The sequence below is a fragment of the Pieris napi genome, chromosome 1, assembly GCF_905475465.1.
Source record: "Pieris napi chromosome 1, ilPieNapi1.2, whole genome shotgun sequence".
Lineage (NCBI taxonomy): Eukaryota > Metazoa > Arthropoda > Insecta > Lepidoptera > Pieridae > Pieris > Pieris napi.
Window position 1 is genome coordinate 1,785,654 of NC_062234.1, and position 16,831 is coordinate 1,802,484.

The 16,831-nt window shown below is 31.4% G+C and overlaps 3 protein-coding genes across 5 annotated transcripts in view; 2 read left to right on the plus strand and 1 right to left on the minus strand.

Moving 5' to 3' along the window:
- LOC125054649 (protein pellino) overlaps nt 1–2,257 on the plus strand; it is a 74,048-nt gene extending 71,791 nt beyond the window's left edge. For both annotated transcript variants that reach the window (XM_047656665.1, XM_047656670.1), the window contains exon 10: nt 73–2,257. The gene's annotated coding sequence lies outside the window, so the exon portion shown is untranslated. The remainder of the gene's footprint in view (nt 1–72) is intronic.
- LOC125054660 (dynein axonemal assembly factor 10) lies at nt 2,239–4,477 on the minus strand. Its single transcript, XM_047656679.1, has 6 exons — nt 3,925–4,477; nt 3,699–3,826; nt 3,415–3,632; nt 3,220–3,342; nt 2,930–3,042; nt 2,239–2,730 (listed from the first exon to the last, which is right to left on the minus strand). Exons 1-6 carry the CDS (start codon nt 4,206–4,208, stop codon nt 2,523–2,525), a joined length of 1,074 nt encoding a protein of 357 aa, XP_047512635.1. The 5' UTR covers nt 4,209–4,477; the 3' UTR covers nt 2,239–2,522.
- A 147-nt stretch (nt 4,478–4,624) lies between these two features.
- LOC125054636 (CXXC-type zinc finger protein 1-like) lies at nt 4,625–15,167 on the plus strand. Of its 2 annotated transcripts, none has more exons than XM_047656652.1 (10): nt 4,625–4,839; nt 4,922–5,043; nt 5,307–5,470; nt 6,078–6,201; nt 6,691–6,798; nt 7,526–7,709; nt 8,872–9,069; nt 9,810–10,016; nt 14,158–14,405; nt 14,957–15,167. In XM_047656652.1, exons 1-10 carry the CDS (start codon nt 4,813–4,815, stop codon nt 15,057–15,059), a joined length of 1,485 nt encoding a protein of 494 aa, XP_047512608.1. In that variant the 5' UTR covers nt 4,625–4,812; the 3' UTR covers nt 15,060–15,167. The 2 variants fall into 2 exon arrangements, with proteins under 2 accessions (XP_047512608.1, XP_047512603.1); XM_047656647.1 differs by having other exon boundaries at nt 4,627–4,839; nt 7,523–7,709.
- Nucleotides 15,168–16,831: the final 1,664 nt, after the last annotated feature.

A 16,831-nucleotide genomic window follows, 5' to 3' on the forward strand; every position in this document is an offset into this window, starting at 1 on the left:
TTTCCTCACTTGCTTTTAAAGTTTTATCCTTTAACTTAAAACAACTTTTTTTAATCACATATTTCTTTACAGGTTTGCTAGTATCAGGTAACCGAAGACAAGGAACACGAAATTTTTATGCATTAGTTATGACTACCCTCCGTTTCTTGAGGGTACTTTCATGACTCACCAAAACCATATGGAATCTCATTTAATTCCTATAAAGGATGCTTTTGGTTACGTAGAAAAATATAGTACAAACATTACTTGCCTTGTATTAATATGTTTTTCGATGGTTTTAAGCAATAGTATTAATACTAAAGGCATCCGATAAAGTAAAGTTGGGAAATAATGTATCATCAGCAATAATTGATTGTAATTGATCGAATGATTAATAAAAAAAATACTTGATGTTCTAGTGGCGATGGATCCAATGTTAAAATGTAGTAAATTTTTCACGAACGGATCCCATTTAAAAAGTCTCGATTCTCAAAATCTAAGCTTTAAGTTAGACTCCCGTATGACTAAAAAGTATGCGATGTTGACTTACGGAAGTCAAACTTAGGCATATTGTGTTGCTACATTTAATTTTTTTGCAAAACTACCTTGAAAAATACCAATATCAAGATTGTGTTTGTTGCAACACTGAACTTTGACAATTGACTTTCGTCAATTTTTCCTTCTTTACCACACGCAACATTTAACGGACTGTAATCAAAAACAATAAAAATACTTTATTGAAAGTCTAAATCTCCTAAACTGTTTAATTTGTGGAAAAATAATGAAATTTAAATTCTTTAACTTGAAATTAGTCTTGTTAAATGTAATAGCTGCTCAAAGGTCCTCCACTTAGAAGACAGAGCTGTAATCTGAACAGATGAAGGCATGACATAGAGATTTTCAATACATCGAGTGTTTTTGGTAATTGAATATAAAATGGGTTTAAATTTGTCTCAACATTTTTTCTTAAAATATATTTTGAATACCTCCATTTAAATTTCTGCATCAATAGTATCATGTAATATCGTATTGTTTCATATAATTTCAAGTGTTCGTGTATTTAAATGTAAGATAAGCTTTGTAAATCGCTCTCGAAATGAATTATAACAATTTCTGCAGATTATTTTGCTATATGCGAATAAATATGTGTAAATATAAGTTTAATTTATGTTTTTGTGTGGCTTAATATAAGACGTATTAGTGGACCGAGCTGAATATAAGAAATTTCAATACACAGCAGTAGTTATCACTTTATATTTAGATGTCTGAAAAACCAGTACAATATAATATGAATAAATCATTTACATTTACATAGATAAAAACGTCATAGTGACATTTCAGACGCCATCTTCGTTGGTACAAAGATGGCGCCGTAACCATGGTAACATATTTGCTCACTCATTTTTGAATGAATAAACTTAAAAACTCAATAAATTGAGGTGAGTGAATGTGCGATTTCAGTTTACGTTTTGCACCATTTTAACTTTTTTTACAAGCACAGATTTTAAAAAATTTCGAACTTATGTCAACGGGAGACCCAAATTTATTTTCGTGTATGGATCTCATCTCCCAAGTTCAAACGATATATTCACATAGTTAATGAAATTGTAAAAATTAAATAAGTTAGTTGTAGATTAGCTTACATTTGAAAATTAGTTTTTGTACAATTTAAACTAGTTTAGAAGTTTTAATTTCAAATTTTGGGTATATTGTATATCGGGCTTTATTTCGTGTTTCAAGTCTGCTATTATAGTTATCATTACTGGAGCAAACAGTGAGACAATATTTTAAGTAGATCAGAGCTTTAACAGTGTTGCTACAACATCTTATAAATGTGGCAACACTTTAGACTCCGTTCTTAATATAACAATAATAATATGTTAAAGCAAAAGTGATAACATTATAGCTTAGTATTTTGGCCTTTCCCGCAGTTAGATTATTCATAAAATCTACCTTCAATTTAGTGTTCATTTAGATTTTAATGAATTTTGTTTTACGCTTGTGTTTTGTAATGGATGTTTGTTTAGCACTACACATGGTTACGTCAAACACACGAACTAGGTTAAAAATGCTGTTTTTTTGCAGAATAATATTTGCAACTGGTAACACATTCATAGACAGTAAAATCAGCATTTTTAGGTTTAGTTCGATGAACTAAACATTCAATGTATTGACAGTGACACTAACATTAGTCGTAAATAAGAACTGAATGCTAGCCTTAATATTATTTATGATAAGTGCTAAGTCAATAAAACACTCTTTTGAGTTAGAAAACTTTCTTGTTCTTTATTTTTCACCGACTTCAACTTATCACAGATCAATGAAATAAATATGTACTTATATTTAAACTTAATTATTTCACAGTCTAAAAAACTAATTTTAACACAAAGTCATCTGAAGACCAAAACAAACTTATGACTAAATTAATTATATCTTGAAACTAGTAAGTCAATACTCTTTCACAGGAAGAGAAAAATGTGCACATTAGAAATGGTATAAGACCAATATTACTTTGGACTGTGTAGAAATTAAATAATAATTTCTTAATGCAAATTCAATTTGGTGGTAACTAAAACCCTCACGTATTGATCATAAGCTGTTGCAACAGCTAACCCTAGGTGATCCCTATTCCAGTCCAGTGCATTTATTGGCTGAGAACTGATGACCATCCGTTGGAGTTGCTTTAATTTGCCAGGAACGCCTACAGCCACCCCGTCACCATCCACATGGAAACGCTGCTCTGGGTACTCGCTATAAAATTATTTTAGGATCTGCTCATGTCATGTTATTAAAGTGTTATAAAAAAGTGTTAATGATTATTAGTTATTATAAATGATATCAACTAAAATAAAAGTTATCTTTTAGTGAGGACATTATTTCACATACACACAGTAGGTGAGTTTTGCCAAAATCTAAGATATAGTGAGCTTATATATCATATTAAACTTACTATTTCCATAGAGAAGCTTGTCCATTTCCTGCACAAGTTACAAATATATCGCGATTTTGTGGCAAATGTCGTGATACCCACACTGTACCACTCTTTGTTGAGTTATCAAGTACCTAAAATCATAATTTTAAAATACACTAACAGCACTTTTTCTTAGGTTGAGAGATAAGAATGTGTTAGAAATAAACTTAAAGAAAACACTGTCTAGATTTATAGTTATCTCAATTTTACAATGATTTACAATTTAAAGTCGAGGAAATTTTTTTAGACAGAAATTATTTTAGTTTTACCTGTGCAAATCCTTTTGTAGGATTCTGAGTTCTTACATCAAACACATGAAACTTGCCCTCTAGAGTAGTTGCAACTAATTTATTCATGGGTATGTCTTTTCTATCAAATTCCACAAAACAAACCTAAAATATAAGTAATATTACATATAAAATGTAATTGCTCTAATAATTAGTTGAAACATTTTATATACAAACCCCATTTCTCAAGTTGCATTCCCATCTTAAAGACATGGTTCGGAGGTCAAACATTTTAAGATCACCATTATCATAGCCAGCTACTACAATTCTTTCAGCATCATTGAAGGAGTTACCAAAAGCTACAGCCCAACAGTCTCTCTTAGTTTCTCCTTTCACTGGCTGCATGTTTGCAACTGGTTTTCCCCTTTGGCGAGGATCCCAGACTTTTACTGTACCTAATAAAAATAGATTAGGTAATTGAACTATACCAGTGTAACTTTTTTAAAAATGTACAGATATACCATCTCGACTTCCAGTGACTATTTCTGGTGCACCACAATTCATAGTATTGCCGCCCATACCATCAATGGAATTAATAATATCTGAATGCTCTTTAGTTATATAAACTTGGCAAGTTTTTTCCAAGTCCCTAAAAATATTTAAGTAAAAATATACAAGGAATATGGTATCATAAGTACATTATCAAAGGAGCATGGTATTAAATACAAAAATAAATAAAGTACCTACCATATTTCCAAAGTTCCTTTAAAATCGCCTGTAGCAAGTCTCCTCTCAATGTCACTACTAGCTCCAAATGTTCCACATTTGTATGAATTAGGACGCTCTATATCTTTGATCTTATTCACTTCACCGGATGTTATTTCAAATATTTCTATAGTTCCGCTTCCATTGGGCAGACATCCGATTACAACAAACTTGGCTGAACAAGGAATCCACTTACAGTCAAAAATTGAGTGATTAAGATTATGTTCTATATGGGTTATGATCTGAGGAGTATCTTGATGTTCCATTTTATACTCTCCAACTGTTCGTTATTACGTTTTGTGAAATAATAGGGCTAAACCTGAAAGCTCTTTTGATAATCAAAATTTGATCGAAAATCGAAAAAAACATCAACCAATAAGAACATTGTTGCTATGGAAACTAGGATTTATTTACAAACTAGATAGACTATATTGGTCTATACGTCAGTGCACTATGATTTTCAATATTTTATAACATCAGTATATTTTTTATAAATTCGTAAAGATTTTATTATTTAGATTTTTCTTAATCTTACCCTGAGTTCAAGACTCAAATTAGAATCTAAGGTTACCCTTTAAGTATAGTCTCTGTTATTCTATTAATCTAAATACTAAGATGACAATTGCCAGTGTTTTCTGTCTATAACAGTGTGTCAATGTTAAGTAACAATTGACATTGACAACCAACAACAATTTCATCTATTTGTATTTTGTTGAATGTGAATAATTTTCCAAATTGAAATAATTATTTGATATTCAATAATTTATTCGTTGGTCCATACAGGACCCATACTGTTGTTAAAGTGGATGAATGCTGTTACGATTGTAATTATTGTTAGTAGATGAACAGTGTTCATTGTACATTTTTACAATGAGTATGAAGAAATATAAACAAAGTGTAAGCATTATTTTAAAAGCTTATTTTTCTTAGCGTAAATTACTATTACAGCAAAATTTGAATAATTTTATTCTAATTTCAGAAAGCAGATATTGCGAAACAATTTGACTTACCCGAGCGCCAGTCGAAGATTACCAGTTTATTAAATCAAGCTGGGCAAGCATATTGTATATGTCGTTCTTCGGACAGCTCGAGATTTATGATGTAAGTAAAAACCAACAATTGTTCGTGGATTTATGTATGCTGGTACTTGGTATGTACTTTTTTCTACATACCATATAAGTATTTAGGGAACTTACATCACAAACCCATTGAAAGATGTGTGAATGTAAACAAGACATCAAGAGTAAAAACATGAAAATATCATACTCAAAACATAAATTAACTTGAACCTTATTTAGGTGAGGTGAGATTAATTTTTTAATTGTTAATTTTTGTAGATAAACTATTGATTTTGTAATTTTCAGAGCATGTGATGCCTGTGAGGAATGGTATCATGGAGATTGTATTAATATATCTGAAAAAGAAGCTAAATACATCAAGAACTATTTTTGTGATCGGTGTCGAGAGGAGGATCCAAGCCTTAAAACTAAATTCAGACCACAGAAAAGAGAAAATGATGGAGATTCAGGTATAATGTGAAGAATATTGAAATAAACACTGAAAAACCTGGAAGACTAGCTCAAACCTTATCTTTGGATTGTCACATTAAAGTAATAAAAAAAAACTGTAAACTTTATGTGGCTTCTGATATTCTTAGATGATTCTTTATTTTTGCATAGTGTAAATATGATGATATCTCTATCATCTTTACTCCATTGTTTTCAATTTCAAAATTCCTTCCTTTGAAGATTATGTGTCATTACTGCTTTATTATGTTTTTATCTTCACATATGATTTTTCTTTTTTCCCTCTATTTTGGTAAGTTTATTAATTATAAGTTGTCTTTTAAAATTAAGATTTCATTGATTTTATTATTTTTGTATTATTAGTATTATATTTTTTTGTATTCTAAATTAAGTTTTGCACTCTTGCAGTTATTCAATATATTTTTTAACTGTTTGTTTTGATTAAGATTAGATATTGGGTGAGATAAGGTTGCTTGGAACAGATACCTTCGAAGCAACAGAAACACTTGTAGCACCAAGTTTATTGTTGACATTACTTAAATTTTTATTTAATTCTTGTGCAGAAATCTTTAAATTTTCTATCAAAATATCCTTTAAATATGCTTATAGGTCGAGATGAGGGTAGAAAGAAGAAAAAAGAAAAAGAGTATTCCGAAAATAAAACTTCTAAAAGACCAGCAAAGGATGGCTGTGGAGACTGCCCTGGATGCTTACAGCTAAATGATTGTGGACAGTAAGTTTCGGACACACCTGAATGCGTCATGTAATTGTAGAGACATTCTGTTTTTGCTCCATTAACAACTTTGTATGTATGTATATATATTCTTAGTATCAAGTATATGGTGTTGTATCTGATGAAACATTGCGTGACGCATTAAATGCCAATGCAACTTTCCTATAGTCGTAATAAAAAATATAGTCATTTCAGAAGTGTTCTCAAACTTATTTGCAATATTACTTACTAATTATTATAATTACAAATTTAATGACGTGGAATAAGTGATACCTGTATCTTATGTTCCATAATATAAAAAAAAAAATATATTTTTACAGCTCTTAATAATGCTTTAAACACATTTTTGAAACAGTTGAGGACAAGTATATCTCCAATTTGAAACATTTATTGTTTTATATATTTTTGTACAAGTAAATCAGCTAATTTAGCTTTTGTTCTATTACTTCTAGTATAAATATGTTTTAATTTTGTTCAAAATATTTTCAGTTGTGATGCATGTGAAGATATGTACAAATATGGTGGTAGCAACAAGCTGAAGCTCAAATGTCGAAAAAGGCAGTGTGTTAAGGCTAAGAAAAGCTCCCGAGTTTCTAGGTAAATATTTTATTTAAATAAAAAATAATTAAATCAGAGGCGCTACAACCTCTTTAGGTTAGGTTAGGGCCTCAGATATCTGAATCTGTTTCATGATCATTTTTCAATCTAATAGGCAAGTAGGTGATCAACCTCCTGTGCCTCACACACGCGCCGTCAACTTTTTGGGTCTAAGACATGTCGGTTTCCTCACGATGTTTTCCTTCACCATTCGAGCGAATGTTAAATTCGCACATAGAAAGTCCATTGGTGCACAGCCGGGTATCGAACCTACGACCTCAGGGATGAGAGTAGCACGCTGAGCCACTGGGCCAACACTGCTCTATTTTTATTTAAATATCGACTACCAACATAGGGAGCGTTCAAGTATTACGTAACGCAATTTTTGGAGATTATTGACCCCCCCCCCATCTAATTCGTCGTAACGTTTTTCAGTACCCAAGTACATTACTCTACCCAAGTACAGTAAAACGTTTCGTGACCACCTAGTAACTCTTTAGTTACTATTATGTGGTGTAAGTCGAAAAAAATATTAACAATAACGCGTAATTCAATCCCCGCCCCGCATCGTAACGTTTTACAAAAGGACCCCCCCCCCAAATACGTTACGTAATACTTGAACGCTCCCATATACAAATCAACAAATCGAGTAATTTTTATGTTCAGTCAGTTTAAAGTTAATAGTGACGTCACGATGACGATGACGACGTTCTTTGTTTTGCAGCAGTAACCGTATAAAAAAGAAACATCACGAACGCGAAGTGTATGAGCCGGAGGAGTCCATTGCTCATCTCCAAACATCTGAGCCTCGGCACTGCTATGGCCCTCAATGCACAAGAGCTGCTCAATATGGTTCGAAGTACTGCTCACCTCAATGTGGTATGCGTCTGGCTACAGCAAGGATATATCAGGTATTTTCATTGACAACATAATTTTAGACAATTAGAAAATATCATTTATTGTAATGTATGAAGAAATTCAATTCAATTTACAATTTCTGGAATGAACGAGAACTGACAATAAACTCCCCGCCAGTCTCTGTATTCAACAAGTTTTTGTTGACACCATGATCTATGGTGTAATTATTTCACCATGGGAACAAAGTCGTAAAAGCAAACCCTATTTTTTTAAGGAAATATAAAATAAGGTAATACAAATATATATATGAATGAATGTTACATATACAAATATATATATGAATGAATGTTTTTGACCATTTAAACATTGTTTTTCATTTAGTGTAAATAGTAAAAAAAAGGGTGCGTGTACTTATGTACGCGCGTAAGAAGTTATACTTCTTTGGCATTATTAAAAATAGTTTTTGATTGCATGCAAATAATTAATTACAATTAAATAATCAGACTGGAAAAGGAGTCATTATAGTCAATAAAGTTCAGTTTACATTTGAAAAATTAAATAAATAAATATTTATTATTATTCTCTTACATTAAATGTAACATAAATTCTATTATTATTCGAATGTGGTTTTTAAATTATGTCCAATGCCGTAGCATCTTCCGTGGGCAACTTCATTCTGTTAATTTTGTGTCACGGTGCGCGCGCATCGTAAAATTTCACTCTCATCAATTTTTCATAACGCGCCTAAAGAAGTATAACTTCAATAACTAAATTTACATTACAGGTATTTGTCTAGTTAGACTAGAAATAGCGTTTTACGAATGCTTCACTGCTTAAACATAATTACAGACGACGCAGTAACCACACGTTACGACGGTAATTTTAAAGAATGTCTAGAACGTAATAATTTATTACCACCTTTACTTGTTTTTAAACTGTCGCATTAACTTTTATTTGGTAGAATTACAATTTAAACTAAAAATATTCACGGTTGTTGCTCTCTATTTCAAGAGTACGTGAGAACGAGTATTACTAACATTGTACACACAATAATTTCTGTAGAATAAGACATCCTAGGGTTTTTTTATTATAAAATGTTTTGCAAAAAATCTGAAAAAAATTACAGCTATACATCTCCCAAGGAAGTGTAAAATGGGAAAACATTAAAAAAAAATTAAATTTAAATTATTAATTTACTCAAATAACATTTTGTAGGTGCTTCCTCAACGCATACAAGAATGGTCTCTATCGAGCTGTGTCGCTGAACAGCACAATCGTAAAGCGCTTGAAGTGGTCCGTAGCGGGTTGGCTAAAGCGCAGGCAGCGCTTAGAGCGTTGGACAAGCAACATACTGAATTGGATACTTTGCTAGAAAGGGCTAAACACGCTACTATACAGCATAGTGATGAAAAGGTTAGGTGTTATACAAATACATACGACAGACATATTTTTGCTTAGTGGATTTGATCAGAGCAGTTCAGATCAGGCTTTAGCGTGCGACTCTCATACCTGAGGTCGTAGGTTCGATCCCCGGCTGTGCACCAATGGACTTTCTTTCTATGTGTGCATTTAACATTCGCTCGAACGGTGAAGGAAAATATCGTGAGGAAACCGGCTTGCCTTAGACCCAAAAAGTTAACGTGTGTTAGGCACACGAGGCTGATCACCTACTTGCCTAGATCGTGAAACAGATATATAAATCTGAGGCCCAAACCTAAAAAAGTAAATGTTAAATTAGAAGAATTTAATGTACCTTTATTTATTTTTTGACATTGGGTGTACATTGTGTTGCTTATGTGAATAAATGATTTTTGACTTTTAAAAAGGTTGTAGCGCCACTGATTTTTTTTGTGGATTTGATCAGCCTTCTGCACTCACCATCGCAAACAATTATTGTTTTCCGAAAATCGAACCCGAATTATTACGTACGTTTATTTATATGTGTAATGCAATATTAAAATAATATGTTTAAATATCACAAAAATCTATGACAGTTTTTGTAATTACATATTATGTAATTCATCTTTGGCCATATATTAAGTATAATTGTTTTTTTTTATATATAATTTATGTTAGCTTTAGGATTACGAAATAAATAAAATTAATTTAAATTTACTTAAAATAAATACTCAGTTTAATTTTAATGACTGTAGGAACTAGACGATGAAACATCGATGTACTGTGTGACCTGTGGTCACGAAATCCATTCCCGTACAGCGGTCAAACATATGGAGAAGTGCTTCGTCAAATATGAGGCGCAAGCATCATTTGGAAGTCGCCACCGCACCAGGATTGATGGGCAGAGCATGTTCTGTGATTATTACAATGCTTCTAACGGGACTTACTGTAAGCGGCTACGGGTAAGTTTTATGTTTACTTTAAGCAAAAAACTTAGTTATAGAGGTTAATTTCAACATACATAAACCAAAAGAAAAAACTGTGTGTGTCATCTCCGACGCATGACTGGAGTTTACTCCTTAAGTACGATTGTCTAAACAAACACAAAAAGAGTTTATTTAACTGAAAAAAGATTAATACCATGAAAGGGTAAATTAACAAATTAATGAAAATAATAAAGCTTTTGACGTTTCGCAAAATGAAATTTTGATGTATTGACTTAAGGTCCAATTCCACATGCATCAATGTATCATGTATCATCCGAGGACAAATGAATTAAAACCGTAACCATATAGCACGAAGGTTCATAATCCTTTAAAATATAGGTGCGCACCAAAAACGTAACGAGGTCATTCATCAGTAGATTTTACTCTTCACATTTTTCTCATATTTTCTCATACCGGGCGCCTTATATATGAAAATCGATTCTTAAGGAGTAAACTTCATTAAAGCAATGTTTCATGTTCGTTGGTAAGGGAGCGTTCAAGTATTAGACCTACAACGCACTAGCGGCTGGCCGCAATGCGGTGTGCCGCTGCGGCTGGCCGCACATCGATTATTACATGAAACCGCACGATAACAACGCACTGACTTGCGGACAACCGTCAACCGCTCCGGTTGATCTGGAGCTGCGGCGAGCCGCACCGGTTGAATGATGCGGCGCGCCGCGTCCCCTCCACGCACTCGGCGCGGTTAGCCGTCCTACCTACGTCGTCACATATAATTATTTAACAAATGTAAACAAAATATTGTAAACCTATTTTAAAAGAGTAAAAAATAAAATAATAAAATATGTTTATTATGGAACATAAGATATAGTCTAGTCGACAAGTTGAAAATGGAACAAAATAGAGATACTACTCCTAAAATTATGTGCGATAGCTCATTGGATCCGGAATGACGTCTAGAAAAATGTGCTAAAAGCGTGTATTAGCACATAAAAAATTGCAAAAGTTATAGACCATTAAAGATGAAAAAATAATGGCATTTAGTTTTTTGCCAATATTTAATAAACTATTAATATTTAAGAAATTTCAAATAAAGATTCTGAAAGAAGAGGAAATTTCTAATAAAAAACTCCTGACTCCCAGAACTCTATCTCCATTATTTATAATGTTAATTTAACGCTGAAAATAGGTCTGCGGGTGACATTTTTAGGATTCGCGCGTGGCGTCAAAAGCGACTACGGCACATTAATTAATTTATTTAAGGTATTGAATATTTTTTTTTAAATTTGAAAAAATTATGGTGTGTTCTGAACACTATAATTAATTTATTCCCGTTGAAAATTTTACTTAAAGTTAATTTTTCAACAAGTTAAATAATTGTTAACTAACGAAATTTTCTCGAACGACCGTCTTAATTGTAAGTGAAAAAAAATGTTTAAATAATGGTCGTAAAAATATTTCGCTTCGTAGAGCCTTTCTTACATACATACTTAACAAGATAGTGCCATAAAAGTTAAAAAAATATTTATACTTTGTTTATAACAATTTTTTTACTTAAACAAAAACTTAAAAATCCATGTAATGATGTTAAAAAAAAATTTTTTTTTCTCAATCATCATATAATCGTTTTTTTATTAATACAAGATATTTATTGATTTGCAAAAAAAAAAATTCCCGCCATTTGTTGATAATTTTTTTTTAAACAAATTGATTAAATCAATATTTAAAAAAAAAATTTTAACACAACTTTATTACATTAAAATTTTTATGATTTTAAAAAAAAAAATTTTTCCTTAATAACAATTTTTAATTGTTTATAATTGTTTTTTTTTATTTTCTATTGTTTAAATAATTAGTTAAGAAATTTTTTTTTTCCTAAAAATCATAATTGACAGTCTTCTATAAAGTAACAGAAAAAAAATTTTTTTTAATCAACAATTCTATTGTTTATTAACTTACCAATTTGTTATAAACAAATATTCAACTTTGGTTTATTTTTTTTCTAAAACTTCTAAAATTAACAAAAACAACCATATATAACAAAGTATAGAAATTTTTTTTTTTAATTTTAAATAAAAGTAATATTCAAGATAATCAAAAAATTTACAAAAAAATTTTTTCTATACTTTGTTATATATGGTTGTTTTTGTTAATTTTAGAAGTTTTAGAAAAAAAATAAACAAAAGTTGAATATTTGTTTATAACAAATTGGTAAGTTAATAAACAATAGAATTGTTGATTAAAAAAATTTTTTTTTCTGTTACTTTATAGAAGACTGTCAATTATGATTTTTAGGAAAAAAAAAATTTCTTAACTAATTATTTAAACAATAGAAAATTACAAAAAACGATTATAAACAATTAAAAATTGTTATTAAGGAAAAATTTTTTTTTTAAAAATCATAAAAATTTTAATGTAATAAAGTTGTGTTAAAATTTTTTTTTTAAATATTGATTTAATCAATTTGTTTAAAAAAAAATTATCAACAAATGGCGGGAATTTTTTTTTTTGCAAATCAATAAATATCTTGTATTAATAAAAAAACGATTATATGATGATTGAGAAAAAACAAAATTTTTTTAACATCATTACATGGATTTTTAAGTTTTTGTTTAAGTAAAAAAATTTTTATAAACAAAGTATAAATATTTTTTTAACTTTTATGGCACGATCTTGTTAAGTATGTATGTAAGAAAGGCTCTACGAAGCGAAATATTTTTACGACCATTATTTAAACATTTTTTTTCACTTACAATTAAGACGGTCGTTCGAGAAAATTTCGTTAGTTAACAATTATTTAACTTGTTGAAAAATTAACTTTAAGTAAAATTTTCAACGGGAATAAATTAATTATAGTGTTCAGAACACACCATAATTTTTTCAAATTTAAAAAAAAATATTCAATACCTTAAATAAATAAATTAATGTGCCGTAGTCGCTTTTGACGCCACGCGCGAATCCTAAAAATGTCACCCGCAGACCTATTTTCAGCGTTAAATTAACATTATAAATAATGGAGATAGAGTTCTGGGAGTCAGGAGTTTTTTATTAGAAATTTCCTCTTCTTTCAGAATCTTTATTTGAAATTTCTTAAATATTAATAGTTTATTAAATATTGGCAAAAAACTAAATGCCATTATTTTTTCATCTTTAATGGTCTATAACTTTTGCAATTTTTTATGTGCTAATACACGCTTTTAGCACATTTTTCTAGACGTCATTCCGGATCCAATGAGCTATCGCACATAATTTTAGGAGTAGTATCTCTATTTTGTTCCATTTTGAACTTGTCGACTAGACTAATACATGTATCACTTATTCCACGTCATTAAATTTGAATTTGTAATATTTCAAGAAGCACTGACGAGTGACGATTGCGGCAGACCGCAATAGGGACGGTTAGCCGGAATACGGCATGCCGCTACGGCAGACCGTATATACTGCGGCCTGCCGCAGCGGCACACCGCATCACGGCCAGCCGCTAGTGCGTTGTAGGCCTTACGTAACGCAATTTTTGGAGATTATTGACCCCCCCCCCCCCCCATGTATTACATGCATGTAGTTACATGCGTTACGACAAGTTTGGCGTAACGTTTTTCAGTACCCAAGTATAGTAAAATGTTTCGTGACCACCTAGTGACTCTTTAGTTACTATTATGTGGTGTAAGCCGAAAAAAATATTAACAACAATGCGTAATTCAATCCCCGCCCCGCATCGTAACGTTTTACAAAAGGAAAAAAAATACGTTACCTAATACTTGAATGCTCCCTAAGTTTTATGTAATTTTTAACATCAATAACACACTATGTTACTCCACTAAATACAATTCTAAGCGTTTTTATATGTAATGATCGATAAATTTATTTATTTTATAAATGAGGTAGTTTTTTGTGAATGAGGGCAATCTAATGATGAACGAATTTTTTAAATAGGTCCATTAAATGTTGATTTAATTCGTTACAAACAAACTTTTGCTCTCTGTAATATAAGTGAAGAGCCGCGAGTTGCCCTCCTTTTATTTAATTATTAATTGTACTATATCTCTGTAAACAGTCAACAAAGTATTAATAAATACAAACAACAAATTTTTGTCTTGTGGTTGTCATACGATTCATGAGATGACTGAATTTACATTAAATATAAATTATATTCCAGGTGATGTGTCCAGAACACTTCAAAGACCCCAAAGTGATCGATACAGATGTGTGTGGATGTCCCCTGGTTAAGAACGTGTTTGACCCCACAGGGGAGTTCTGTAGGGCTCCAAAGAAGTCCTGTCTTAGGCATTATCAGTGGGAGAAACTGCGGAGGGCCGAAATTGATATGGAGAGAGTTCGACAGTGGTTGAGATTGGATGAACTGGTGGAACAGGAGAGGAGCATTCGACTGGCTATGGCCTCTAGGTAAGTTTAGCTTTTAAAAGTACATACAATATTTTTAATAATAATTTTTCTATAATAATTTAAATTTTGCTTTATTAAAAATCTTTTAAGCAATTCCCTTAGGGAGCGTTCAAGTATTACGTCACGCAATTTTTGGAGATTATTAGCCCCCCTCCCCCATGTTACGCGCTGTAACGTTTTTCTGTACCCAAAAGTAAAACGTTTCGTGACCACCAAAGTGACTCTTTATATCTAAAAGTTACCATTATGTGACGTAAAGTACTGGAAAGTTGAAAATAATATAACAATAACGCGTAATTGAATCCCCGCATCGTAACGTTTTACAAAAGGTAAAAAATTCATTACGTAATACTTGAACGCTCTCATAGAGGTAAAATTTTAGTTTTTTTTTTAAATTGTCGCAGCAGCAGCTGTTATTGGTATTTTAATTTGTTATTCAGGCATAAATTTGTAATTTTTTTAATAAAATATCATATAATTAAATAATAATTAAAAAAATTAATCAAAAACATAAAAAGTGACTCTACAATTGTTCTTATACCATATTTCAGAGCTGGTGTCTTAGGGCTAATGCTGCATTCGACGTACAACCACGAAATGGTGGAACGTATCACAAAGGCCAACGAAAATGGAAAACTGAAGGAAAGCTCCTGACATCGGCGTACAATTAACGTGGAAATTTGAAATTGTATTTGTCAAGTGAATAAAAACGTCAACTTTATAAAATGTGTTGTCATTTATAATAAATAATTGTTTATATATCAATTTATGTTTGTTTTATTTCTGGAAAGTCGAATATAACCTAATTTATTATAGCTAAAGCAGTGTTGGCCTAGTGGTTTTAGTGTGCGAGTCTCATCCCTGAGGTCGTAGGTTCGAATACCGGCTGTACAAATGGTCTTCCGGTATATATGTGTGTTACACTCGCTCGTACGGCGAAGGAAAACATCGTCAGGAAATCTCAGGCTCAGAATCGAAAAGATCGTCTTGTCTCTTAAGAAAAATAAATGACCACGAAACCGATACAGATATCTGAGGCCCAGACCTAGAAAGTTGTATCATTAAATTATTATAACTTAAGTATGTATTTATTTTCAACCGCGATTAACTGTTACGAAACGTGTATTCCCGGTTGTATTAACAATAAAAAAAAAACGGGCACCTAAGGAAATTTACGTTCTTAGGTCGATTAATGAATTTAAATTGTCTGACGACTGTTTAGTGTTTACGTATAGTGAAAATTAATGCGCGTAAAGTGAATTCTGGCAAAACAGTAATAAGTAGTCGACAATGAAGACAAGATTTTTTACTTTTTAAAATTAAATACAGTTATTATTGTAAAACCTAATAACGAGTCTGACTTTTTTTTGCCAAAATCACAGCTTGAATCCTTCTGCACATGCTTTCCACGATGTTTCAAACGTTACGAGGAATACGTTTAAACTCTGCAATTACTCTTTTTAGCTCCCTGGTGTTTTTTGGAACAGGTTGCACTGATTTTAATCATTAGAACATCTTCTATGCTCATTTAGAATATCTCAACATCAGATATGCTCAATTGGCGAATGAGGTTAGGATTTCGAGCGGGCCAATCTAAACGACGGATCCCAACTTCTTGCATGTTCACTTCTACGTCGCTAGAACGGTCCGAGCATTGTCTTCAATAAAAATGGAATCAAAAATATTAAGTCCGGCCCATAAATATAATACGAGTAGGCATAGTCATAACATTTATTACCAACAAAAACACACACATAAACACACAAAATAACAATAATCAAAGAGAAAAATATATTCTGAGAGATATATATTTATTTTTTACCTTTTCCCATTCGGTTCGTTTCAAGTATGTAATGCGTGTGTGCTGTGACTGTAATTGGCCTTGGCTCAGCATTATGCTGAGGAGCAGAATGTTCCACAGCGCTGGTCATTCTGCCAGAGACCACAGCAGCTAGTTTTCGCCTCAGTCGCAAAAAAAGAAAGAAAAGGAATGTAATAATACTTAGTAGAAAATAATAAGTCTTGTGTAAAGGTGTATAGTAAAATAAAATTAAAGTTAAAAATAAGAATAATTGTTAAGAAGTAGATAAATATTTTTTTTTGGGTGAATTAAATTGATTTTTGTTGGGTAAGTAGATGTATCTTATAGCTGCGACTAAAGTATATTGACTCCCATTGCTAAACCTGTGACCATGCAGAATATTTAAGACAAATACGCACGTTTAATAGTAAAGTGTAAACTATATAAGAACATACAATATCTATTATAAAAATATCCAAGCAACAATGGGGTGTGCAAGCGTAAGTTATCGCATTAACTTTGGTTCAATCAAATTCGTATTATCATATGTTCTTTGAATTGATATTTTAGGGTGTCAAAGAATTACTGTAGTTGGTCATTTGGTTTACTTATTGCGATAAATTCT

What these genes read in the sequence shown, in the direction of transcription:
- LOC125054636 (XM_047656647.1), top strand. Translation starts at nt 4,813, where the DNA reads ATGAGTATGAAGAAATATAAACAAAGT. An exon ending in TGAAGAAATATAAACAAAGT is followed by an intron (nt 4,840 to 4,921) that starts GTAAGCATTATT and finishes TTCTAATTTCAG; the next exon opens with AAAGCAGATATTGCGAAACA. An exon ending in TACAGCATAGTGATGAAAAG is followed by an intron (nt 9,070 to 9,809) that starts GTTAGGTGTTAT and finishes TAATGACTGTAG; the next exon opens with GAACTAGACGATGAAACATC.
- LOC125054660 (XM_047656679.1), bottom strand. Translation starts at nt 4,208, where the DNA reads ATGGAACATCAAGATACTCCTCAGATCATAACCCATATAGAACATAAT. An exon ending in AAAGGAACTTTGGAAATATG is followed by an intron (nt 3,827 to 3,924) that starts GTAGGTACTTTA and finishes AAATATTTTTAG; the next exon opens with GGACTTGGAAAAAACTTGCC. An exon ending in AGTCACTGGAAGTCGAGATG is followed by an intron (nt 3,633 to 3,698) that starts GTATATCTGTAC and finishes TATTTTTATTAG; the next exon opens with GTACAGTAAAAGTCTGGGAT.